Raw genomic sequence first — 27,414 nt, 5'->3', positions numbered from 1 at the left:
GAGCGGAGGGGAAGATTTGGGCCATATCTGCAGATGAGGTTGGTGATGTAGCTGGGGGTGATGTTGTGGATGGCCTTGTATGTTGTGGTAAGTGTTTTTATAGTTAAAAAAAAATAAAACTCAATGTATAGGAAAACATTCAGGTTCTCTGGGTTATCAATAAACCTGTAAGATTATTTGGTGCTTTTCTTTGCTGGGTACAGTTCAGATAAGATTTATAATTTAAAGAAAACAATCCCTGCCAGTCCTCTGGTCTTGCAGGTAGGTGAGAGTAGTAGTAGCCTAAAAAAGGTGATGATTTAGCTTGGCCGGAGCACTGAGGAAGGTGAAAGAGCCCTAAAGTGGAACTAAACACACCCGATTTAACTATTTCTCTAGACCGTTACAATCGAGCTATGCCGTGATTGCTAATTGTCACAGTTGCTTGTCCTTTTAACCGAACTGCCAAGCCATCAAATGACTGGTGTCATAATTCATCACATGTGCAGCACCATGGAAACTGCAAATCAAACAGAGACTAAGATGGCAGCTCCCTTGGCTGTAAAGGATTGGAGGGTTTAGTCCATTTTAAGTCTAAGATCAGCATAGGGGGCCATTATCACTGGAATGTGAAGTAATGTTACATATGAACTGTCTTTTTCCAGCATCTGAAACATCTTTTTATGCAGCAACACAGGTATTAAAATATAGTATTGAGTTATTGATGGACTGAAAAGCATTCTGACAAATCATTCTCTCTGTCTGTAGGCCAAGAATCCGTTTCCTGGTGATTCACAGCCTTGCTGTTCAGATACTGGAGCAGATTATTGGCTGGATTTATTTCTTGGCCTGGTCTGTATCCTTCTACCCTCAGGTGTATGAGAATTGGAGGAGAAAAAGGTAAAAAAAAACCCAACAAGCCGCTTGTTTACTTCTGAAACAATAAGTAAAACCTAGATTTACACTGCCTAAACTGCCAGACTGCTGTTAAAGTATGTGTAAACCCTCACCTTGTAAAACAACTCATTCAGTTTACAATAGAAATGAAAGACAAAACATTTATGTAGAGATATAAAAAAAAAAAATTATAAACGCCCCCCCCCTTTTTTTTGTAAATGATCACAATCTTTCTTTTCTCAGCTGTATAGGGGCAAGGGGAGGAGATACAGCAGGACACTGGTCTTCCCAGTAAATGACTGGGGGCGGGTCGTCATGTCAGGACAAGTCTGATCATTGGAGGAGAGCAGGCTCAGTTCCCAGCAGAACTAGAGAACTGGCCACACTGTGCTCTCTAGCCTAGTGTAGTCAGTGAAGATTGGAAAGCGGAGGGACTTGCAGGAACACCAGGGATTTCACACAAATGAAACAATACAAAGAGGACAGAATACTTTCTCATACAAGTACATGGTACAACAGACACAAATCAGGATATGAAATGTCGGGTTAACAGAATTTTTATATTTTTTTTGTGTTTTTAACCTATAAAACAAATTCATCAAATACACCTAAGCATTCAGAAATACAATTTAAGAGTTTCCAAATGACATAGACTGAGCTATTTTTACCATTAGTAGATGAGTGTATAGAATAGAAGAGATTGCATTAACATCCATTATCTCCATTATATTGCAGCGTTGTGGGCCTAAGCTTTGACTTCCTGGCGTTAAATCTCACTGGCTTCATATCTTATAGTGTTTTTAATGTTGGACTCTTCTGGATTCCATACATTAGGGTAAGTTATGTTTTGTTGTGGTGTTAACAATATCTCGCATAGTCTACTGGAGTAATAACAGAGCTGATTTAATATCTCTTCCAGGAACTATTTCTACACGTCAATCCCAATGGAGTGATCCCAGTTGATGCCAACGATGTGTTTTTTAGTCTCCATGCGGTGCTGCTAACCCTCATTACTATTATTCAATGCTGCATTTATGAGGTAAGCGCCTTTACTATTTAGTCATTACTTAGTTTGTTGCCTTGTGACATCAGAGCTAAATGCTGCCATATAATTTAGGCAACAGTTGGCACGTATTTAACTCATTCCCACCTAAGGGTAAAACATGACATCAGTGGCGGAATTACCAGGGTCGCAACAGTCACACTTGCGACGGGGCCCGGCATTCCGCCACTGTCGGGGGGGCCCAGCGGGGTTGCTATTCCCACACTGCTCTGAGCGGAGCTTGTGTCTGTCATGGAACAGTAGCACAGAGACATCAGCATTAACGTTCTATTTGCCCATCTGTCCTCTCTGGCAGGGGATGAGAGAGGACACAGCTGATCTCACTGCTCCCCCTCCCTCCTCCTGTGTGCTCCGTGGGAAATGTGAGCTCCTTAGCGTCACACTTGACTGCCCGCGGAGCACACAGGAGAGGGGAGGGGGGAGCAGTGAGATCAGCTGTGTCCTCTCTCATCCCCTGCCAGAGAGGATGGATGGGCAAATAGAACATTAATGCCGATGTCTCTGTGCTACTGTTCCATGACAGACATGAGCTCCGCTCAGAGCCATGCTGTCCTGAGAAGGCAGATGGCACTGATGGAAATGAATAGCATTCACTGATGAGCACTGATAGGAGGCACTCATGGGCACTGATAGAAGGCACTGATGAGCACTGATAGAAGGCACTGATGACCACTGATAGAGGGCACTGATAGAAGGCACTGATGGGCACTGAGAGATGAGCACTGATGAGCACTGATAGAAGGCACTGATGGGCGCTGACAGAAGGCACTGATGGGCACTGATGGAAGGCACTGATGAGCACTGATAGAAGGCACTGATAGAAGGCACTAATGGGCACTGATAGGAGGCATTTATGGGCACTGATAGAAGGCACTGATGGGCACTGATAGAAGGCACTGATGAGCAATGATAGAAGGCACTGATGGGCACTGATAGAAGGCACTAATCGGCACTGATAGGAGGCACTGATAAAAGGCACTAATGGTCACTGATAGAAGGCACTGATGGACACTGATAGGAGGCACTGATGGGCACTGATAGGAGGCACTGATGAGCACTGATAGGCCACATTGATGAGCACTGATAGGCAGCACTGATAGGAGGCACTAATGTGCATTGATGGGCATTGATAGGTGGTACTGATGGGCACTGAGGAACACTGATAGGCAGAACTCAGGCAGTATTGATGGGCTTTGATGGGCAGAATTGAAGAGTACTGATAGGTGGCACTGATGGACGCTGTTAGGCGGCATTAATGAGCACTGATAGGTGGTGCTGATAGGCAGAATTGATGGGCACTAATAGGCGGCATTAATGAGCACCGATAGGTAACACTTGTAGGTGGAAGTGATGGGCACTGATAGGCAGCATTGATGGGCACTGATAAATGGCACTGATGATTGGGGCACTGATTATCAGTGTAAACAATTTACTGACATGCTTGACAGTTAACGGCAGTCCTTTCCTCACACAGACACAGCTTGGGAGGAAAGGGCTGCGGATAACCGGCAAGTCTGTTTACATGTGATCAGCTGATCACATGGTAAAGGGCCGCTGTGTTTGCGCTGGATGCATGTCCCAGGGGGCATGCGGGAAGCACTGTTTCGGGAGGATGTCCATGGACACCCTCCCAAAATTGGAAGCCCAGGGCTCGGATGGAAGGGGGCAGGGGGGCCCCATCATGGTTTCTTGCACCGGGGCCCTAAAGGTTCTAGTTATGCCTCTGCATGACATGTGTTAGTAAAACTACTTTGTGTATCCAGGTGGGATTATACTTTGTTGGGCTTTCCTTTGGTGGTAAATGGTAATGGATATCTCCCTGATTTTTTTATTTTTTAATTTTTTATCATCAAAGGAAAACTGGCCCAAAATAGTAAAAAGAAATCATTTCTGTTTTTTGGAACAATCCCACAGCGATACCACATATGTGTATATTAGTTGTTTGTACCCGTAGTAGGGCCCAGAAACAAAGGTGCACATTGTGCATTTTCTTTATCTTGCCTGAAAGACACTGACACAGATTCTAATTAAAAAAATAAATTCTACCCAAAATATGCTGACTGTGACCTTTTGACCCGAACCTTGACCCACTAAGCCTGGCAAACCTTGATCTTGTTTTTTTTTTTTCTATATGCCCTATTTTTTCAGTTTGGATAGAGAAGGGGAGGGTTATAACCCCTGTCAGATTTATTTTTGCCATCTGTGTCCCATTGCGGAGATTTCACTTAACTTTCTGTCCTATAGCCAAACAGGAGGTGAGAGGAAATCCCTGCAAATTTAAGGGATATTCCTTGGGGGCCACCAGATCACCACAACTAGTGTCCCCATTGGAAGCCAAAATTCTGGGATTTTCTTCTGCTTTCAGTTTAAATGATAATGGTAAACAGGACAAATAGAGAGGGTGAATCTCCTCAACTGAGACACTGACAGCAATAAAAAGTGACAGGTGTTCTATCTCTACTCCTATCCAAAACAGAAAAAATATACTTTAATTTTTTTTTACACACTTTTTTTATTTACAGCTTCATCTCCTGCAAAGAGAGGAAGTAAACATAGGTATGGGCTCACAGGTATGCCCAACCAGTGGTCTGGGGGCCACATGTGGCCCGTGGAGCCCTCTGATGTGCCAACCTCCTGCTCTGGGATGGCAGATTGGCAAGCCCAAGTCGTGGGTTGCCGACCCACCATCCCAGAGCATTACTGTTGTGAATGAAGCCCGTGTATAAAAACTACAAGTCCTGTCTGCCACCTTGGCAAAGAGACTTGTAATGGGCTACGCATGTGCTTGTAGTCCATTGACACTTCCGCCAGGTCAGTAACTTAAAGCCCATACAAAGGTACAGGCAGAGAGCTGAATCGTCTGCAGGAGCCTGACACTGTACCTGCAATCCACTGATCGCGTGTGCAATACTTTGCACGCTCCTGTGTAAAATAAATAATTACGCATCTTATTACCTGCAAAGCATGTGCATTTATTATTGGCTATTAACCTGCTATGTAAAGCTGTATAAAGAAATCTTATAGCTTATGAGTGATAAAATGCACAACTTGAGTGCAGCGCTTAAAATATAAATAAACACATAAATGATATGTGCATAAATGACATGCTACAGATGGTGCCACTCAAGCTAATGTAAGCAAAATGAGTCCCTATAGAAAGTGCTTGCAGTACAAATTAGCATATACAGTTGTGTAAATACGTTTACATACCCTGGCAGAATTTATGATTTCTTGGCCATTTTTCAGAGAGTATGAATGATAACACAAAAACTTTTCTTTCACTCATGGTTAGTGTTTGGCTGAAGCCATTTATTATCAGTCAACTGTGTTTACTCTTTTTAAATCATAATGGCAACAGAACTACCCAAATGACCCTGATCAAAAGTGTACATACCCTAGTGATTTTGGCCTGATAACATGCACACAAGTTGACACAAAGGGGTTTGAATGGCTATTAAAGGTAACAATCCTCACCTGTGATCTGTTTGCTTGTAATTAGTGTGTGAGTGTATAAAAGGTCAATGCATTTCTGGACTCTAGCATCTTTCATCCAGTGCTGCACTAACGTTTCTGGATTCTGAGTCATGGGGTAAGCAAAAGAACTGTCAAAGGATCTGTGGGAAAAGGTTGTTGAACTGTATAAAACAGGAAAGTGATATAAAAAGATATCCATGGAATTGAGAATGCCAATCAGCAGTGTTCAAACTCTAATCAAGAAGTGGAAAATGAGGGGTTCTGTTGAAACCAAACCACGGTCAGGTAGACCAACTAAAATTTCAGCCACAATTGCCAGGAAAATTGTTTGGGATGCAAAGAAAAATCCACAGATAACTTCAGGTGAAATACAGGACTCTCTGAAAACATGTGGTGTGGCTGTTTCAAGATACACAATAAGGAGGCACTTAAAGAAAGATGGGCTGCATGGCTGAGTTGCCAGAAGAAAGCCATTACTATGCAATTGCCACAAAGTATCCCATTTATAATACGCCAAACAGCACAGAGACAGACCTCAAACCTTCTGGTACAAAGTCATTTGGAGTGGGAAGACCAAAATTTAGCTTTTTGGCCACAACCATAGATGCTACATTTGGAGAGGAGTCAATAAGGCGTATAATGGAAGGTACGGAGGTGGATCGCTGATGTTTTGGAGATGTGTGAGCTACAAAGGTACAGGAAATTTGGTCTAAATTGTTGGCAAGATGAATGCAGTATGTTATCAAAAAATACTGGAGGAACATTTGCATTCATCAGCCAGGAAGCTGCGCATGGGATGTACTCGAACATTCCAAAATGACAATGATCCAAAACACAAGGCCAAGTCGACCTGTCATTGGCTACAGCAGAATAAAGTGAAGGTTCTGGAGTGGCCATCTCAGTCTCCTGACCTCAATATCATTGAGCCACTCTGGGGAGATCTCAAACGTGCAGTTCATGCAAGACAGCCCAAGAATTTACAGGAACTGGAGGCTTTTTGCCAAGAGGAATGGGGGCAGCTTTACCATCTGAGAAGATAAAGAGCCTCATCCACAAATACCACAAAAGACTTCAAGCTGTCATTGATGTTAAAGGGGGCAATACACGGTATTAAGAACTGAGGCATGTAAACTTTTGATCAGGGTCATTTGGGTAGTTTCTGTTGCCATTATGATTTAAAAAGAGTAAACACAGTTGATTGATAATTAATGGCTTCAGCCAAACACTAACCATGAGCGAAAGAAAAGTTTTTGTGTTATCATTCATATTCTCTGAAAAATGGCCAAGAAATCAAATTCTGCCAGGGTATGCAACCTTATGAGCACAACTGTATACCATAGTTTGTAGTCGCTATAACATTTGCACAAGCCAAAATATACACTTATTGGGATTTTTTTTGCCAGACATGTAGCAGAATACATGTTGGCTTAAATGTATAAAGAAATCATTTTTTTTATTGGATATGTTTTAAAAGTAGAAAATATTGTTTGTTTTTTTCCAAACTTAAATAAAAAACTTTTTTTTTAAATCAAACACCACCAAAAAAAAGCTCTATTTGTGTAAAAAAAAAATTATATAAACTTCTTTTGCATACAGTGTTGCATAACCACGCAATTGCCAGTTAACGTAGCACAGTGCTGAAGAGCAAAAAATGCCCTGGTCATGAAGGGGGTAAAACCTCCCAGGGGTCAAGTGAATTATTAATAATATCTTGCTTTTCCATTAGGCTGGAGCACTTCTATAAGATCTATGCTAGCTGTTATTATAGCACATCACATATATTTTGTAATACTGTATATTGCATACCTTAGCATATCACCATTGTAATTCATCCTTGATTCTGCATACAAAAAGGTAACTTATTCTCAAGTGCTTCTGCATGCATGCATATCTTAATGCATTTGATTTTCTTCTTCAGAGAGGAGAACAACGGGTTTCTAAAGTGTCCATCGGTCTACTGGTCATTGCCTGGCTCTTTGCGTTCTCCATGCTGTTTGTCACGGTGGCGGGGAGAATCACTTGGCTTCAGTTCCTGTTCTGCTTCTCCTACATAAAACTGGCCATTACTCTCATGAAATACTTCCCACAGGTAACCTGTCTCAAGTGATGAATGTTATTCTTTACACATAACACTGAATGCTGGAGTGGGGATGGTAAAGCAGTGTGTGATTACATTTGCCCATACATACTGCTGTTGACTGGGTTGTTTGTGAACTGTTCCTCAATCCTGTGGGCAGAAATCTTAGTCAGTACAGTTTCTCCCCATGTGAAGCAGTGGTATACACCCAAGACATAGGTGGAGGAAAGGGGTGGGGGTTAGCAGGAAGGGACAAAGCTTTGCAGAAATAGTGAAATGTCCTGTGACTGTCAGGAAAGGTTTCACCTGCTGGTGGCACTGTCAGATCTATGGGCCACAGTTCCGGTGTCCACCAGTGGGTGTCTCCCAACGGTCTGGAACCGACATCATCTCCTGCAATCAGGCATCACCTAAGACTGATTGCAGGAGATGTACTTATACCCGGCAGATACTTGCACTCATCGCCTTGGTATTGCTCCTTGTTGCTCACAGGCTATGTTCGCTAGTCTGTGATCCTGTATCTATTCCTGGACCCCTGCCATGTAAGTGAGGGTTTAGCATAACAGTGGGGCAGTATATATGGGAGGAACACCTACCTGGCCAGCTGGGCTCACCTCCCGCCCTCTGCGGTCCGGGGGCGGGGCTCTCATCAGCCAGGGGGCTCTCAGCCGCCGGGGGCGGGGCTCTGTGTCCCTGGTTTACAGCCATAGATTCCAAATGCAAATACCACACTTAGAATCAACTCCAGAACTTTTACCTGCTTATTTGATGACGAAATAAGGAAGGAGTAGCCCACACCTGGCCATAAAACGGGATTGTCCAATTACTTTTGGTCCCTTGGAAAAAGGGGGGTGGCTATTCCTAAGAGCTGTAATTCCTAAACCCTTCCTCTGATCTGGATGTACATGCCCTAAAATTAAACCTGAGAGTGTGCACTCTCAGCCCATATCCATTAGATAACTATAGCTTGAATATGTTTTGGTAAATACCTGCAAAAAAATACAATTATGCCTGCGTCCCTGGGCTCTAGATTATCTTGTCCCGGCACTGACCATCCTGCAGTCCCTGAGTTTGCTCTGGACAATGGATTTAAAGTTACAAATTTCTTTTGCAGTTTAACTTGCTACAGTAATATTATAATATTTGGTTTAAGAAAAAAATATCCACAGTTCCAGACTTCACCAGCAGGTGGTGCTGCAAGTCGAAATTGATACTGTGCTCAACCATAAAATGAAGTGGGAAATATTGTACTTTACAGGTCAGGTTCCTCAAGTAAAAACGTGAAAGGGATCTTACTGCTGTTTGCACAGAGATTTTGAGGACTGAGAAGTTCTTTGTGTTAACACATGGAAGATCCCCGGGATATAGTAAAATTTGTGACTTCAGCCCCGGAAGGATTTACCCCCTTCCTGACCAGAGCGTTTTTTGCGATTCGGCACTGCATCGCTTTAATTGACAATTGCGTGGTCATGCTACGTGGCTCCGAAACAAAATTGACGTCCTTTTTTTCCCACAAATAGAGCTTTCTTTTGGTGGTATTTGATCATCTCTGCGATTTTTATTTTTTGCGCCATAAACAAAATAAGAGCGTCAATTTTGAAAAAAACGCATTATTTTTTACATTTTGCTATAATAATTATCCCCAAAAAATATATAAAAAAACATTTTTTTTCCTTAGTTAAGGCCGATCCGTATTCTTCTACATATTTTTGGTAAAAAAAAATCGCAATAAGCGTTTATTGATTTGTTTGTGCAAAAGTTATAGCGTTTACAAAATAGGGGATAGTTTTATGGCATTTTTATTAATTTTTTTTTTTTTCACTAGTAATGGTGGCGATCAGCGATTTTTATTGTGACTGCGACGTTATGGCGGACATGTCGGACATTTTTTACACATTTTTGGGACCATTGTCATTTATACAGCAATCAGTGCTATAAAAATGCATTGATTCCTGTATAAATGACACTGGCAGTGAAGGGGTTAACCACTGGGGGGCGGGGAGGGGTTAAGTGTGTCCTAGGGGAGTGATTTCTAACTGTCAGGGGGATGGGCTGGTGTGTGACGTCACTGATCTCTGCTCCAATGACAGGGAGCAGAGCTCGAGTGACACTTGTCACTAGGCAGAACGGGGAGATGCTGTTTACAACGGCATCTCCCCGTTCGTCCTCTCTGTGAGGCGATCGAGTCCGCGGGACCCACGACCCGACTCACGGAGATCGCAGCAGGCGCGCGCGGCGCGCACACGCCGGCAAATTCAAAGTAACGTACAGGTACGTTACTTTGCGCAGCCGTGCCATTCTGCCGACGTAAATGTGCAGGAGCCGGTCGGGAACCGGTTGAAGTAATGCTCTGCACTCAGAACACTTGGATTTAATTTTTTTGTAGTTCGAATATTGGCATTTAGACCCCTTTCACACTGAGCCGCCCCAGGCGTCAGCGGTAAAGCGTCACTATTTTTAGCGCCGCTTTACCGGTGATATTCGGCCATTAGCGAGGTGGTTTTAACCCCCCGCTAGTGGCTGAAAAGGGTTTAAATCCGCCCACAAAACGACGCTGCAGCAGCGCTTTGCCGGCGGAATAGCAGCGCTGCCCCATTGTTTTCAATGGGGAGGATCGGTGGAGGAGCGGTGTATGGACCGCTGCAAAGACGCTACTGGCTACTATTTTTAGCACTGTAGCGCCTGAAAAATGCCTCAGTGTGAAAGGGGTCTTACAAAAAGTGCAGTCTCCATGTATTTAATATTTACATGCGACTCCTTATCAGTAGCATCCAGTTGGGTCTACCTGATGTTTTGTAAAGAGTGTTACAAGCAAAACAATAATTGTGTCCCTAGTTTAAATTTAAAGGCCAGGTCCAGGAAACATTTTAATAGTAAGGAAAGGCTTGAACCCCTGTCAGGTTTTTATTGTGGTCTGTCGTGGGTAGCAAATAATGGGTAATCTCACCCATGGGCACAAAGACTGAATAAAAAACACTGTAGTATAAATAAGAAGGGTTAGCCTTTCTTGACCCCCTGCTAAAAAGTGCTGTATCTACAACTCTTGATTCATTAGTGTGATGGTCAGTGGGCAAAATGCTTCTTATAATTGTGGTCACTGAGAAGAATTACCCCATTACAGATGGCTAAAAAGGCCAATAGTGTCCGTGGGAACTTACCTGAGAGGCAGGAATAGCTCATGGCTTTAGGAACCCCTAGCAACCTCTGGAGAAACTTTAGGGTTTAATGGAACCCTGTTCTATTAGGTTATTATTACTGTCTGTGTCTTCCTGTCTCAGTGACCACAGCCCCCCCAGTTCCTATCCTATTTTCACAGGTTGTCACAGTGACAGGAAGTAAAAGTGAATTCTCTCCTAGACTGGAAAAAAAAAGTGACAGAAGTGTTTGCTCCATTTGTATCCAAATTGTAAAGTGTTACAAAACCCAGGACCCTGCATTCACTATATCTGGCCTCCCACAGTACACAGAAGAGCAATTATTTTAGTAAATATAAACTGCTAAATACCTTTTCTCATCAGCAGTATATAGCAGTCTTGTGACTTCTATGAGTGTCTGGTTAAAGTTTGTAGGAGGAGTTTTCCTACTGCACTGAGCTGTCCCCTCAGGATGCAGGACTCCTGACCCTCTGTCTGGACAGTGCTGATTGGCCCTGTGCTGATTACATGCACTCTGCCAAGAAAAGAAAAAAACTCTCTAGCAATACACACCAAACTGAGCATGTAAAGCCTGACCCCAGTAACTGTCTTATGCAGACATGTTCTGGAGTCACTGGAAGAAGGGGAGGATCAGAGAAGACAGGATCAAATGGCCTTTTTACACAATTCAGAGGATTTACCCCTTAGGTTCCACAGCAAGTATAACAAGTATGCTTTACTGCATACACAGACGGATTTTACTGTTGTGGGCTTAGTAACACTTTAAAGAAATGAAACTTATAGATAAATTTGTGTGATTACGTACATAATAACTAATGTCTTTTTAAGAATTGGGCTGCAGGTGTTAGAGTTGACTTTGTTTTGTTTCTCAGGCATACATGAATTTCCGCCGGAAAAGTACAGCGGGATGGAGCATTGGAAACGTGCTGCTTGATTTCACTGGTGGCAGCTTCAGCATTCTCCAAATGTTCTTACAGTCTTATAATAACGGTGTGTACTACTATATATTGTATATTGCTATTCTCCGTTTTGAACAAAGGCCTAAAACTGGGCACCACTCTGCAGTCTGGGACATCATACATCAGATTACATCTATCATGTCAGCTGATTCTGCTGTGCATTTTATTTCCACTGATTGTTGTGAATTGTTCAAGGGATGACGTTAATTTGAGTTGAGATGGGGACAGAACATGTCAAGATCAGTATTGGATGATGGTGGGAGCATCCAGAGTGATTTACCCAATCAATATCTGGCTCTTCTCTTCATAGTACAGTGTAAGAAATGTTTTGGTGACCCCTCTGCACATACAAGAAATCCAGTTCATACCAGAATTTTTTTAATTTTTTGCCATAAGTGATCATAAAATGTACTCCTTGAGCTCCAATCAATGCTTGGGTTTGACATTTTGATCCACTTGTACTCCCTGAGCCCTAACCAATGCTTGGGTATCATGGACTGTTGCAGTTCATATAAAGGCTTAGACCACTAACCTATGACAATTATTTGACATATCTTCTGAAAATAAATAATTATCACTATGGCAAACACATATATTTGGGGGAATGGACTAAAACTGGAGCAGCTGTGCATGGCAACCAATCGGCTTATAGCTTCAGCTTGTTCAGTTAGTGTTACTAAACCCAGGGCCCTGCATTCACGATATCTGTTCTCCCACAGGACATGGGAATGCAATTATTTTAGTAAATATAAACGGCTAAATTCCTTTTTCTCATCAGCAGTATATAGCAGTCTTGTGACTTCTATCAGTGTCTACTAAAACTTTTAGGAGGAGTTTTCATTCTGCTCTGACTGTCCTGTGAGGCTGCAGGACCCCTGACCCTCTGTCTGGACAGTGCTGATTGGCTCTGTGCTGATCACATGCACTCTCCCAAGAAAAAAAAAATCTGAGCATGTGCATTGTGTCCCCAAGGCTCTGTTCTATCAGCAGATGTATTAGAGACAGTGGAAGAAGGGGAACATCAAACAGCCTTTTTACACAATGCAGAGGATTAACCCCTTCCACAGTGAGTATAACAAGCATACTTTACTGCATATAAAGACTGATTTTACTGTTGTGGGTTTAGTAACACTTTAAGCATTAAACATAAAAGCCAGAAGCGGACAGGTTACTATGCACAGCTGCTGCAGATTGTGGCTTTCTCATTCCTAGTAAATTCCCCTCATTGCAGGTTACAGAATTGCATCTACAGGTACAGAGCTGCTTAGCTGTAGGAGTGACATCTGCATAATGACCTCTATGATATGTGTGAGGTACTGCAGACCTTGGAGAAAATTTTATAAATCAGATTAGCGGCTTTGGCAGTCTGTTGTTACCATGAGATAAAGGTGGCATGTTGATGTGGTTGTCATCTGTCCTGGAAACCTTGTATTGTAAAATGAAGGGGGCAGCATTAGAATTTAGGACGGTGGGAAACCAATTCTATTGGGGAAAAAAAGGGTATAAGTGCCACTGACAGCCTGAATAAATACAATAAAGTGCAACTGTAGTGCATACAGAATTAAGTGCAAAATTAATCCAAAAAAAAAATATATTAAGCATGTAGCCAGTGAAAGCTTAAAAAACATGTGCAAATATGTATAAACTTCTAGTTGGAAGGTTCCTTTCACAGATGCTGCTGTGCTAGAAATAGTGCAAATCAATATTAAGCATGTAGGTGCATACAGGGTCCACCCCTCCCCTATGGTTGAATTTACCAGATCCAATGGACCCCCAAGCAGTACTGCATTGCGGGTCAGGTAGGCTTAGTATGATGAGTGGGGTGATGAAAACTCCTGGGTGCGATCCTTCCTGGGGTGTTTTCAGGCACAAACATATGGAGAAAGAGCCCGCATAGTAAAGTACGTCTTGTTTAATTCATTAAAATCAATCTTTACAAAGTTCCAAGGTGGAGGGCAAACTAATGAACATCAATAACCAGTCCATTAATCAATAGTTTCTCTCACAACCTACTGAATGGGTATCAGACGTGATGTCACCGCGGTGCCTCAAGCTGTGTCTGATACTGTGTTTCTCCCTTTCCACAAGGCGTTAGGGTCTTTGATAACGCCCTGTGGGAAGGGAGAAATGCAGCGTCAGACACAGCTTGAGGCACCGCAGTGACATCACATCTGATGCCCATTCAATTGCAGTAGGTTGTGAGAGAAACTATTGATTAATGGACTGGTTATTGATGTTCATTCGTTTACCCTCCACCTTGGAACCTTGTAAAGATTGATTTTATGATTGGATCTTTGTAAAGATTGATTTTAATAAATTCAACAAGACGTACTTTACTATGCGGGCTCTTTCTCCATATGTTTGTGCCTGAAAACACCCCAAGAAGGATCGCACCCAGGAGTTGGCGTTTTCATCACCCCACTCGCCATACTAAGCCTACCTGACCCGCAACACGGTACTGCTTGGGGGTCCATTGGATCTGGTCAGTTCAACCATGGGGGGGGGACCCCGTATGCACCTGTTTACAGCATCATATGTTTTTTTTAGCACAGCAGCACTTTTGAAAGGAACTTATGAACTGAGAACTGCTATAAGTTTATGTGCACGTCTTTTGTGGACTTTCACTGGTCACATGCTTAATATTGATTTGCACTATTTCTAGCACAGCAGCACCTGTGAAAGGAACTTTTCAACTAGAAGTTTATACATATTTCCATGTGTTTTTTAAGCTTTCATTGGCTACATGCTTGATATATTTTTTGTTATTTTTGGATTCATTTTGCACTTAATTTTGTATGCACTACAGTTGCACTTTATTGTATTTATTCAGGTTGTTAGCGCTGTGGTACCTTTTTTCCATGCTTTGACTTATGTCATGTACAGCAACGGCAGGCCTAATCACTAATTAGTATCTTTAGCGCAGGGGATTGTTTTTTCACAAAGCAATTCTATTGTCTTTGCTGGTGATATCAATGAACAGGAATAGTGGACTGAGATCACATAGGTCCTCTTTCAAAGCAACATTTTATACAAATTATGAGTTGATTTGGAATCACAAATATTTTTCTTTTCTTTCAACAGATGAATGGACATTAATATTCGGTGACCCCACAAAATTTGGCTTGGGACTCTTCTCTATTATCTTTGACATTGTATTCATCACCCAGCACTATTGCTTGTACCGTAAATATCAAGGCTATCACAATGTTTGACCAAAGCAACCACACTCCAAAGCATTTTTTTTTAATAAGCATGAAGATCAATTTTTCATTTTTGTATGTTTAGATATTTTTGATGCCGAGTTGTGCCTTACCTTGGTGGTGCTTCACTGCTGTTCTGTGAACCCGGGCATTTTGCTGACAGTGCTGCCAAGCAGAGATCAAAATCATTGATAAATAGCTTTTATGGATATTTGTTTTCAATTGCACGTGGCCTAACTTCTCTCATCTACCACATTTGTGGCTTAAATAGAATTTGCCAGTTTTTACTTTTTCCAATTCCTATTCTCAACGAGGATTCCTCCAGAGGATGCTAGGGGTTCTTTGTGCTGTGGCTGATTGACCTTCCATTTGATGTGTCCACATATTTCCAGGTTGATCGCCACTTGGAAGAGCCTGCAGCATGCCACCAATGATCTATTTAGCTGACAATAAAAGTGGCATTCTAACAACCGTTGTTTGGGAGGGTGGGGCATTTTTCCAGTGACACCCAATTAAATAATTTTGTCAAGGTTCCCTGACACCTGAAAACTATTTCAAGGGTTCCTCTGGGGTAAACCGGTTGAGAAAGGCTGGCATAGCACTTTATTTAAAAGAGGATAGACTGTTTACCTACTCTTGGTTTACACCTATGTGTTTTTAGTGCATTTTGCAGAAGCGCACTACAATCCATTTAACATGGTTTCCTAAGGATCTAGTTCACCTCTGTGCCTTTTTGAACACGTGCGTTTTTTTGGAAAGGGTCCGGGACTTTTTTTTCCCCCCACAGCAGATTGCATTTTGCATGCGATACACTTTATCCACTTGCCGACCGCCTTCCGCATACATACTTGTTGCAAGGCAGCTCGGCTGTGCAAAGGTCCGTGCATATGGTATTGTGGGCGTGAGCACTCCCGCGGACTCGATGTCCGCCGGCCACTCGCGATCATGGGGACAATCAAGAGAGGTAGAATGAGGATCCGCCTATGTAAACAAGTCTGATCCCTGTTCTGACAGGGGACAACTCAGATCTGCTGCTCCTAGTGTTCGGGAGCAGGGCTCTCTGTGTTGTCCCAACAAGCCCATCCCCCACACAGTTAGAACACACCCAGGGAACACAGTTAACCCTTAAACTGCCAGTGTCATTTATACATTGATCCGTGCATTTTTTTTTTCACTGTAATGTCACTGGTCCCCAGAAAAGTGTCACTTGGGGTAAAGATTTGTCCGCCTCAATGTCGCAGTCCCACTAAAAATCGCAGCTCACTGCCATTACTAGTAAAAACACAAAAAAAAAAATGTTTTAAGTCCCTAAATCTATCCCCTATTTTATAGATGCTATAACTTTTGCGCAAACCAATAAATATACAGTTATTGGGATTTTTTTTACCAAAAATATGTAGCAGAATACATATTGCTGATAAATAAATTTTTTTTACATATATTTTGGGATATGTATGATAGCAGAAAGTAAAAAATTGTTGTTTTTTTCTTCAAAATTGTCAGTCTTACTTTGTTTATAGTGCAAAAAATTTAAAACCGCAGAGGTAATCAGATACCACCAAAAGAAAGCTCCATTTGTGGGGAAAAAAGGACATAAATTTTTTTTGGGTACAGCGTCGCACGTCCACACAATTGTCAATTAAGACGACGCAGTGCCATATCACAAAAAAAATGGCCTGGCCATTAAGGGGTTAAATCCTTCCAGGGCTGAAGTGGTTAATGGACCTGCACCAAGAATGAGCGTGTTGCTTTTTTTTTTTTGCTTATGGCAAAGTATGACAATTCTGCTCATGGAGTGTGACTTTGATGCACCCTCTGGCACTCAATTAGCATCAAGGTGGCATCAAAGTTGCACAACATTAACAGAACTACTTTCCTATTAGCTGAAAAAAAAAAAAAATATGCAAACAAACTGCTTCAAGAATGCAAAACGAATCAACTGCGTGGAATATTCAATCATAGCAAGGGAAATTACGGAATTTTTGCTTGCATATGATTGGAAAATTTAAAAGTTAACTCGGTGTCAACATATTTACTAAGTTCCAGGAGCATTCACTTTACGTGAACAGTCTCTTCCCCTTTCGTAAATCAAATTCATAGCATGCAATATTTTTTGTTAAAGGGCAAGTTCACCTTTTACAGAAAAATCTGTAAGGTGAACTTACACAGGACCCCCCCACCCCACCAGTCGGGGCACAGACTTTGGAACTAGCACCGGGACGCAATTTAAAGATAAAAAACAAGACGTGTTAAATAGTCTGTCTGAACCTCAATGAATCTAATTACTCTTGTTTGAACGTTCAAGTGGGCTTTAAATGTGGCTTCATAGGAGTGGAGTTGGCCTTTACATATTTTTAACTTCATATTTCTGGTTAGAGTTGAAGTGAAAGGGTAATTGTGTAAGTTACAGGAAGGAGGCTACAAAGCACTTTTCCATTTTTTTTGTTATAACTGTTATTCCAAAACAGAAATACCTCTGGAAATGCGCACATTTTATTGAACTGCCAAATATTCCTATTTTGTTCTGGGTGGAGAGGACAGTCTGTGTAAAATATTCACCTTTGTAAGATTGCTTCTGAGACCCAAGGCTGTACATTTCTGGCACTGAGCTTGTCCCAAAGTGTCATAGTACCTGCAGTGGAGCCAACGCCAAACTTTGACATCGGTCATAGAAACACAAGGGTATAGAGGAAAAGTTACAAAGTTTATACTGCTGAATCTACACAGCGGGGCAACCAAAGCAATGGCATTGCACACCTAGACGGTCCCCCATTGTCTCCACACCCGAAAGAAGATCATCAGTTTTGGTTGGAGGACTGCTCTAAGACCTGACAAATGCTTTAGCAGTACCAAAGTGATTGCTTGCGCTTCAAAATCATTGAAGGATAGATGGCAGTTTTTGGTGACCAAATTATAATGGCAATAACGAAATATGAATAAATTGATGTCTGCTAAAATAAAAATTGTATCATTTGTTTACTGAAATAAAAATATTGCACTTGTAGTTTGTTCATGCGAATACACAGGGAGGCTAGTTTACTATTGATGACACCCAGATCTATCTTTCTACCCCATGTTAATCTGGTCAGTACCCGTCAAGTATGTGTCCTTCCAGATCCAAATAATTATGCCAGGAGGTGTCTCCCCAGCAAGAAACCCACCACACGAGGTTCACAACGTGTGTATATATCTGTAAAACAGATACAGCCTCCTCCTAGCGTAATGTGTGTCTTAAACATTTATTCAAGAGTATAAAAAGCCACTCACATTGTTCCAAGTTAAAAACAGCATTGAGAATCCACATGGGCAAGTTTCCAACCCAAAAGATGGCCACACACACCTCGCTTTGTTCTGGTGCTGCAATGATGTCACACCAGGCTCCATCCTACATGCTTCATCATAAGACCACCAGGGGCGTGGCTAGTTGAGGGCATGTGCGCTTTATATGCCCAGAAGGCAAGGGATAGAGTTGTGTTTCAAATCACACTTTTAGAGGAAACAGATACTCCTAGTCACTAATTTGCTAACTGACGTATCAGTAGCAGTATGGAGGTCTCACGAATTCCTTAAATTAATCATTACAAAAGTAAGCTCATAGTATTCATAAATCCTGCATTATAAAAGATTAGATATAACCTGAATAGGTTGTTCGCTTTGCAAGGGAATTTTCCCCAGAGTGTAGTGAATAATGACATTTCACTTTGCAAGGAATACCACTCCCGTGCAAAAAAAATGAACACAAACACAATAATACAAAACATATTTTGCTTGTACATGATTGGATGATGGAAGTCAGCAGAGCTTCAACTCATTCACTAAGCTTTGGGCAAAATTCCCTTGCAAAATACACAGTCTATTTGTCTTTAGTAAGTCAACCCCAGTGTCTTATATCACAGAGGTGAAGAGCAAATACTAAATATAGATTTGGTTTGAATATACTGAGATGGCTTTGCCTTTGCTCAGTAGCTTTTCAGACACACATAGGGGTTGATTTACTAAAACTAGAGAGTGCAAAATCTGGTGCAGCTCTGCATGGTGGCCAATCAGCTTCTAACTTCAGCTTATTTAAAATTAGGCTTTGACAAAAAAAAAAAAAAAAAAAAAAAAAAAAAAAAAAAGGCAAGAACAACCTGGAAGCCCATTGGTTTCTATGCAGAGCTGCACAATATTTTGCACTCTCCAGTTTAAGGCCTGGTTCACACCTATGCAGGTTGCAGTTGATGAATATTCCAGATGCATATTTCAATACACGTTTTTGATCCATTGAAGTCTATAAAACCAAAAACACAACCTGCTGGACCCTGGCCCTTTCCATAAAATGCACAGATGTGAACATGACCCATAGGAAACCATGTTAAATGGACTGTAGTTAATTTCTGCAAAACTGAAAAGGCACTAAAAAAAAAAAAAAAAAAAATGCATAGGTGTGAACCAGGCCTAATTAAATCCCCTTATGTCCAAAGCAAAACCATTATCCATTGGTCTAAAGACAGACAAAATCTAGTCTGGCATTTTTCTGATTAGGGTGATACTTTTCTAGATATCTTCTAAACATATGCATTTTGCTTGCATGATATAAACCACGGGTCTCCAAACTGTGGCCCAGGGGCCAGATGCAGTCCTTTTCTTGCCTTTATCAGGCTCCTGGGCCAGGGTTCCTCTCACTGACATAGTCTGGTTGAAAAAAAAAAGACCATCCAGAAAAAAAACAAACACACACAATGTGGCACTATTTTTCCCACTGACACCAAGGATGGGCACTATCCCTCCCCCAATACTAAAGATGGTGTATTGTTTACCCCCCTACTGATGCCAGGCCATTTTCTGCTACCACTGGCCACACTCTGGCCCCCCTAAAGTCTGAAGAACGGTTAACTGACCCTTTGTTTAGAACGTTTGAAGACCTCCGCTTTAAAAGAATCTCACCAACACTGGTCATCCTCCATAAACAATTTCTTTTTCTGATTCAACCTTGACTGAAAAAGACAACTTACACATATGTGATTTGAGCATTAAAACAATTAGAGGACCGAAGAAGCGTGAGGGTACCTTAAATATGATAAGGGGTGTTGGGAAAAAAAAAAGACCAAAAACATCAACTTGTAAAATCCAGTTAATTTTAATTTTAGCGTACAAACAATATAAAAACCTCAACATATGCCATCATAAATTGTCGCTTTGGCACAGATTAACCAGCTAATGAACAGTGCAATATTAGTATTGTAAAAGGGTCTGTGTGTCAATACAGAATTCCATTACTAATGAAGAAGTGGTCTCCAACTGTAGAGTAGTGATACACATAAACCAGGAGTAAGTCAAAATGTTAGCAGTTCAAAAAAAAAAAAAAAAAAAAGTTCTACTAAAACCTAGTGAGCTATAAGGAGTGTATTAAAGAAGAAATAAAATGGAAAACAGTAAGATGCCTCCAGTAGTTAACGGTCATTCTAAAACCATACAGGTTGATCAATCTTGATCAACTTGTAAAATCCAGTTAATTTTAATTTTAGCGTACAAACAATATAAAAACCTCAACATATGCCATCATAAATTGTCGCTTTGGCACAGATTAACCAGCTAATGAACAGTGCAATATTAGTATTGTAAAAGGGTCTGTGTGTCAATACAGAATTCCATTACTGATGAAGAAGTGGTCTCCAACTGTAGAGTAGTGATACACATAAACCAGGAGTAAGGCTCGATTCACACCTATGCATGTTGCTTTTGAGCGTTTTTGGAGATTTTTTTTTCCATGCTTGGCACGTTTTTGAGCAGCGTTTTTGTAGCGTTTTTGCCGCGATTTGCGTTTTTTTTTTTTTTTTTTTCATTTTTTTTACAGTCTTAAAAAAAATTACAAAAAAAAAAAAATAAAAAAAAAAAACGGCAAAAACGCACCAAAAACGCTGCAAAAACGGTGCACTTGCGTTTTTGATGCTTGTCCATTGAAATCCATTACATGCAAAACGCTGCTTTTTGCATGAAAAAAAGTCCCCGACCCTTTCCAAAAACGCAGAGATACAAAAAAGCATTGATGTGAACATGTTCCATAGGAACCCATGTTAAAAAATTCCCATGCATTTCTGCAAAATGCAAAATGCATCAAAAAACGCGCTAGTGTGAATGGAGCCTTAGTCAAAATGTTAGCAGTTCAAAAAAAAAAAAAAAAAAAGTTCTACTAAAACCTAGTGAGCTATAAGGAGTGTATTAAAGAAGAAATAAAATGGAAAACAGTAAGATGCCTCCAGTAGTTAACGGTCATTCTAAAACCATACAGGTTGATCAATCTTCAGATTTACCAACAGTGTGTGTTACGAGGCCAAACGTTAACATTTAATGCAGTTCTTTACTCCCCTGTGTAAACATTAAAAGTCTGCAACTACAAAAACTGTAGCTGCTGACTTTTAGGCTCCATTCACACTTGTACGACTCCAAAATTGCCCCGACTTTGGAGTGCAACTTGGATACGACTTTGACCAGTGATAATGGACAATTGTTGCATTGTATAACATTCAGGTAAGGCTTTCATGCAACTTTTGCGGGTTAACATTGAAGTCTATGGCCCTCAAATTGCATGAAAGTCAGACCAAATAGTGCATGAACTATTTTGAAGTTGCTGCAACTTCAAGTCGCACATATATAAATGTTATCATTGGAAAACATGGGGAATGACTTGTAATACGACTGATGTCAAGTCGCACAAGTGGGAATGGAGCCTTAAAAAAAAATCAGCCACTAACCTCTCCAGAGATCCAGCACCATGCTTACCCTACCCGCTTTCTTCACTGATCTTTGGTCCCTGGCACCATCACTGTGGGCAGCCGACTGACTGCTTGTGGCTTCACAGATGGCTGCCCACAGCGTATGCGCAAGTTGCGCTGCACCTCGTCAATGATCCTGCAGTCTCTTGAGACCTGTGACGTGTCCCAAGAGGCTGTGGGGAGAGGCAAACTTCCACTCTGATCGCCTAGGCCAGGGATATGCAATTAGCAGACCTACAGCTGTTGCAGAACTACAAGTCCCATGAGGCATAACAAGACTAACAGCCACAACATGACACCCAGAGGCATGATGGGACTTGCATATCCCTGCAGTTGGAGTAGAAGCTCCAGGAAGATTCACCTGTAGCGAATGCTTGATGAATGTCAGATTTACTGCTTTATAAAAACACCCCTAGCTCACCCACCAAGTATCTGCATGGATTTTTTTTTTTAAAGAAATCCTTTTATTCATCTCTGCTTTTAGAAAAAGAGAAAATGTAACAGATTGAAGGCACTAAGGCTCCACATTAGTGATTAGTGCGATTTCAGATGTAACATGATTTAAACACAATCGCATGACAATGGAAATCACATAGGGGTTGATTTGCTAAAACTGCAGCTCTGCATAGAAACCAATCAGCTTCCAGATTTTTTTTGCCAAAGCTTATAGTGATTCTAAAAAGGTTTGCAGTTTTTTTTTTTTTTTTTTTTTAAATAACAAACATGTTACTTACCTGCTCTGTGCAATGGTTTTGTACAGAGCAACCCCGATCCTCTTTTTTTTGGGTCCGATGCCGGCGTTTCTGGCTCCTCTCCCCTGTCGCGTGCCCCAAATAGCAAGTCTTTTTTTATAGGGGCTACCGAGCCGCACTCAGCCGATAACAGCCTATGTGTGCATGGACACATAGGATAACATGATGGAGAGTTTAATGACTGTAGAAAAAAACGTCTACAGCCAAAAACAGCTGCTGTAAAAACGTCCAGTGTGCATGAGGCCTAAGGGGGGGCTGGGAAGCTGCACCAAGGTGTTTACCTTAATGCAAAGAATGCAGCTTAGCAAATGTAGAACTACAATGCCCATTCACACAAAGTCCTATATCTTACAGCTTGATAACCAATGGAATTTTAGTATGTTCATATTTGGTATTCTAAAGCCCTGTTCAGTCCATTATATAATTTTTTGTTCAAACCCCCTGGGCTGAACAAAAAAAAAGACTATTGAGGACCTTGCTGTACTATGCAATGTTAGTACAGCGATCTCCCCGTTAAGCTATTGTGTTCTGACAGGGTAACTGCCCCCACCCCCAGAACACAACTATCAGTGCTCACAGCCATTGGCTGCCAGCACTAATCTGATGTCATTTGGCAGAAGTTTTTCTGGCATGCCCGTTGAACCGGTCGATATTCGGCCCGTGTGTACCAGGCTTTAGGGTGTAGAGCTCTTTGGATATTAAGAGCAAACAATCATAACTGAAATGAAGACTAGTTCTTTTATTTTGCTCATCTTACATTATTGATTGAACATTCTGAATACCTGAGGCCAGAAAGCTATACACTTGGAAATGTACAGTATGTGAATAAGAATCCATAATGAAGAACACAACTAGAAGACAGCACTAAGCCAGCCTGTGAGGGATGTGAATGTTTAGCTCGTCATATCCATTAGGAACATGATCTATTACAGTTCTGATGTATACATCCAAATGATTCAGAAGCTGCCTACTCATGGGTTTGCAGTAAATAAAAAACACAAAAAAAGGTTGTCTAGATGTATCACAAGTTACCGTATTTCCTATAGCATAATCTGTACAGATATTAAAAAAATAAAAAATAAAAACCGCTTCTGAAGGTATTTTCATATGCAATTAGTACGGTTTGGTCCATTTAAACCTATAAAGATGTCATACATCAAGATAGTTTCTTATAACCCTCCATCAGATTTTTTTTTTTCTAGAAGGCACTTTGTTTTTCCCTTTACAAAAAGGCATCACCCTGTAAATTAATAATTTTTTAAAAAAGGCATCTGGTAACTTGCAAAGATACATTAGAAATTTTAGAAATATTATGGCCATGTTGACATAGAGGTAACAATGCAACAGCACCACTGCTAAAATAGCTCTGCCTACATTGGAGGGTGGACAACCATGAAAACAAGAGTCTGACTACTTAAAGCAGTTTTAAGTCCTCAAGGCGCACCAAGAGGTCATGTTTTCAGGATTTCCCTCAGATGAAACGGCTGTGGTAATTACTAAGGCAGTGAAACTGATTAAATCACCTGTGCAAAATAATGGGAAGCCTGAAAACATGACCTGTTGAGTTTCCTTGAGGACTGGAGTTGAGAAACACTGACCTAGAGGAATATTAGTAAAGACACATAACCAACTAGATAACTCCTGTTCCCACAACAGGCTACCCTCCAGACCAAGACCCCTAGAATGTTTTCAGGTCCATGGTCACATGGCTTTTTGCCCTCCAGACCAAAACCCCTAAAGGTTATGTCTGGTCACAGGGCTGTCTGTCCTCCAGACCAAGACTCCTAGAGGGTTATCAGGTCTGTGATCACATGGCCATCTGTCCTCCAAACCAAGAGCCCTACAAGGTTACCAAAGTCCATGGTAAGGCATCTTACTGCTATTCCCTTTATTACATTTAAATCATTAGTGCCCATTGTGGAAACCTAAAGAAAGGAAAACTGTCATGCACAAGTAAAAGGCAACCCCTATCTCTACGAAAGTATTTTTGTTTCTAGTTGCATATTTTTAATATTAGTACCTCATGTAATTTCTATTAAAATAAAATACAGTTACTAGATCTTTGGTATATACATAGCTTCAAGTCCCTTCTACTACTAGTGGTCACAATTTTGCAGAATGAATGTAGTCCCCTGACTAAACAGATGTCTCCACATATCATTCTCCAGATTTCTGACTGGTCAATAAGGCAATGTCAGAGCCCAGAGCGATGTGCCTTCAAATGTATCATCATGTAAAGCAGAGGCAGCATTAGCAACTCTACCACAAGTGACTCAACCAGAGTTTACATCTGGAGGTCTATTATTACATTACAAAAATGATTTGGTCATCACAATTGATAAACTACGGTCTACGCATAACGATGGCTCTCTTTCTAACGTTTTCTACAGAAATCTAGGAGCCAATGTCAAGCGGAAAAAATGATGTAAGGTCACAGATCATTGGCATTGATGGGGAGATGCAGGCGATTGGCTGTCCCCAGCTAAAGTAGGCCACAGGTGATGGAGCCAAAATGGTGGCAGGGTGGGAATCTGCTGGTGTATATTGAACCTAAAATGTATTAATAGGGAAGAGATATTATGAGAAAATTAAAAAAATAAAAATAAAAAGACTATTATATGTCGGATCTATTTTAACCACCTATTGAACCTATTTAACGTTTATTGTAGTTCTTAGTAGATGCGGATAAGCCAAAGCAGCCGCCAGGATAGGGAAGGGGCTAAAGGACACCAGCAGACACTGGAGGCGCTGCTCATCCTATAGAGAAGAATTAGCGATAGGGACAGGTTTGCCAGACTGCTGGATTAACCGTTTCCACAGATCATCGCTAAAGGGGTTGAGGGGCTTCTAACATGAGACCGAGACTATCATTTAGCCTAGGTTCACACTGATGCAATGCAGGAAATGCAGCGAATCCTGTGCCTTTCCAGCACCGCATTGAAATTGCAATCTGCTGCGGGTGTCAAAATTAAATTAACGACGGCTTAAAACGGCTCACAAAACGCAGTGCGATTGCCAGAATCAGACCACATGGGTGATCTCACCCATGTAATCCGATTCAGGTGCGGGGGGGGGGGGGGTCCTGCACTATTTTGGTGCGGATCTGTTGCAATTTGAGCAATACAAAATGAATGGCTCAAATCGCACCAGCACAGACATTGCATGTGAGGAATGTGGTGCAGTTCCTGTGCGAATCACATGCGGTGTTCCGCACCGCACAAGTGTGAACCAGGGCTGACAGATCAGGTCACTATCCTCTGAAGCATATGAGTGACTGATTTTTCCTCCTTCCAAAGACTACAGCTTTAGAAATCTCACCAGTGCAGTCCCCCAAGAGACAAAAGATGCCTGTTGGCGACTCAGCTCTCCAGCAGCTACCAAATACTGAAGTATGAAATTTGACTGGACCTATTAAAGAGCTACAGTAAAGCCAAACATTACATAATATTACATTAGGTCCTTTTGACATGCCGTAATTTAAAATGAGAAGTTCCCAGGATGCTATTTATAACTCAGTTTTCCAGCAACAATGGAAACAATACTGAATGGGGTGACTTTTGATTCAGATCACACATCCTGCAAGGACTACCATCGTCATAACCATTAAAGTGGTCGTAAACCACTATAAAAAAAAAAAAGCATATCCTTCTATAGTGTGTACTTATCTAAATCCAGAGCACTTTAATTTCTGTCTGCTGCTTCGTTCCTCTACTATCCACATGAATCATTTCTGACAAGTATTTCTGACACCAAGAGCTAAAAAGGTGACAGGGGAGGGAGCTTCAGCACACAGCCTTTGATTGAGAGCGTGAACACTTTATGTGTGCTGTGAGAAGGGGGTGTGTCCCTTCCCTCCAATCAGCTCTTCTTACCGAGTTATGTGGAATATAACTTCCGCTCCCTGCAAGCTCAGACAAGCTTTACAAATTCTGCAATTTGAGCGGATGTAGAAAAGAGTAGACTTCAGATAAACAGGTACAACTTATCTAAGAGGATTAGTTTCATCTCCGTGTATCACAGTTACTTCACTGGGTATATGGAAGGGCTTACAACTACTTTAACAAACACTTAGGTATCTTAAATCAACCATATGGGGTTTTAGCAGTCTGAAATATGAGCTGGAGATTAAGCTTTTGTGCCAAACAGTACAGTCAAAACCAAAATGCAGCTAAGGGTAAGAATCTACTGGTACAGCTTTATTGCTGGATTTAGTGTTTTGCCTGTAGTTCTCCTTTACAAAATCAGTACTGTCACAACCATGCTCTGTCAGTCAATGGGGTTTCCAATCATGCTCTGTCATTGAAAGTGGAAAACGTCACTGTTGACCAACTAGTCAAGACTAGTTAGTGATAAATATGTGCAAAAGTCAATTCCGGATCCCTACATACCCAAATATAAAAAGCTATAACAAAGCAGACAACCCATTTCATTTACCACATTTTTTACAATCTTAATTCTCTATATTACATTATTTAGTGGACTTTTAAAAGAAATAAATGGGGAATATTCTGGAAGTGTGTGTGTTCAGAATAGTAGGGAGGCTATGCAACCTCTACTACTAGACCGAAATGTGAAACATTAAATTGGTCATAAGTAACTTAACACAAGATATACAGTTGACAAGTCATTCCATTGTTGTCACTAGCTGGAGATCAGTGGATGTAGTTTAGTGATAACGCTTGTGTTGTATCTGATGGTCCTTCAGTTGAACCTGTTTTCTAGTAGAGGCTGAATTGCTGGATGGAGTGAGCACATCTCTATGGTCTCATAGACTGTCGGACTGCCTCCTGCAGGGCCTTCCTGGTCACCAAAAGCCGAACAACTTCTTCATTTCTTTTGGTGAGACGTTTTCTGGCCTGGTCATGTGTCACCATGGTCATATCCCATCCATTTACCTGGAGATAAAAAAAAAAACCACTAAGCAGGTCAGGATGAAATAGCACCTTGGATAATAGAACATAATACCATATACGGGCAGGAATTAAGTTATTAGAGACTGGATGCCACAGATAATGTTACATATCTTTTTACAGAATACAGTAGAATGATTTTCCTGGAAAGTGACAGTTTAGGTATAAAAAGTTCTTACTCCTCTCACCTCCA

The 27,414-nt window shown here is 41.2% G+C and overlaps 2 protein-coding genes across 2 annotated transcripts in view; one reads left to right on the top strand and one right to left on the bottom strand.

Annotated features, from left to right (window-relative positions):
* CTNS (cystinosin, lysosomal cystine transporter) overlaps positions 1-17,767 on the top strand; it is a 50,764-nt gene extending 32,997 nt beyond the window's left edge. Inside the window, exons 6-11 of the mRNA XM_073616908.1 lie at positions 748-879; positions 1,612-1,711; positions 1,796-1,915; positions 7,332-7,502; positions 11,518-11,635; positions 14,686-17,767. Of these exons, the coding sequence (XP_073473009.1) occupies positions 748-879; positions 1,612-1,711; positions 1,796-1,915; positions 7,332-7,502; positions 11,518-11,635; positions 14,686-14,816 (772 nt within the window). The 3' untranslated portion in view covers positions 14,817-17,767. The remainder of the gene's footprint in view (positions 1-747; positions 880-1,611; positions 1,712-1,795; positions 1,916-7,331; positions 7,503-11,517; positions 11,636-14,685) is intronic.
* A 2,367-nt stretch (positions 17,768-20,134) lies between these two features.
* TAX1BP3 (Tax1 binding protein 3) overlaps positions 20,135-27,414 on the bottom strand; it is a 40,209-nt gene continuing 32,929 nt past the window's right edge. Inside the window, exon 4 of the mRNA XM_073616909.1 lies at positions 20,135-27,206. Coding sequence (XP_073473010.1) covers positions 27,069-27,206 — 138 coding nt within the window. The 3' untranslated portion in view covers positions 20,135-27,068. The remainder of the gene's footprint in view (positions 27,207-27,414) is intronic.

Source organism: Aquarana catesbeiana, linkage group LG02, assembly GCF_042186555.1.
Source record: "Aquarana catesbeiana isolate 2022-GZ linkage group LG02, ASM4218655v1, whole genome shotgun sequence".
NCBI classification, from domain to species: Eukaryota; Metazoa; Chordata; class Amphibia; order Anura; family Ranidae; genus Aquarana; species Aquarana catesbeiana.
Note: the sequence above shows the minus strand (reverse complement) of the source record. Positions and strands in the feature narration are given on the sequence as shown.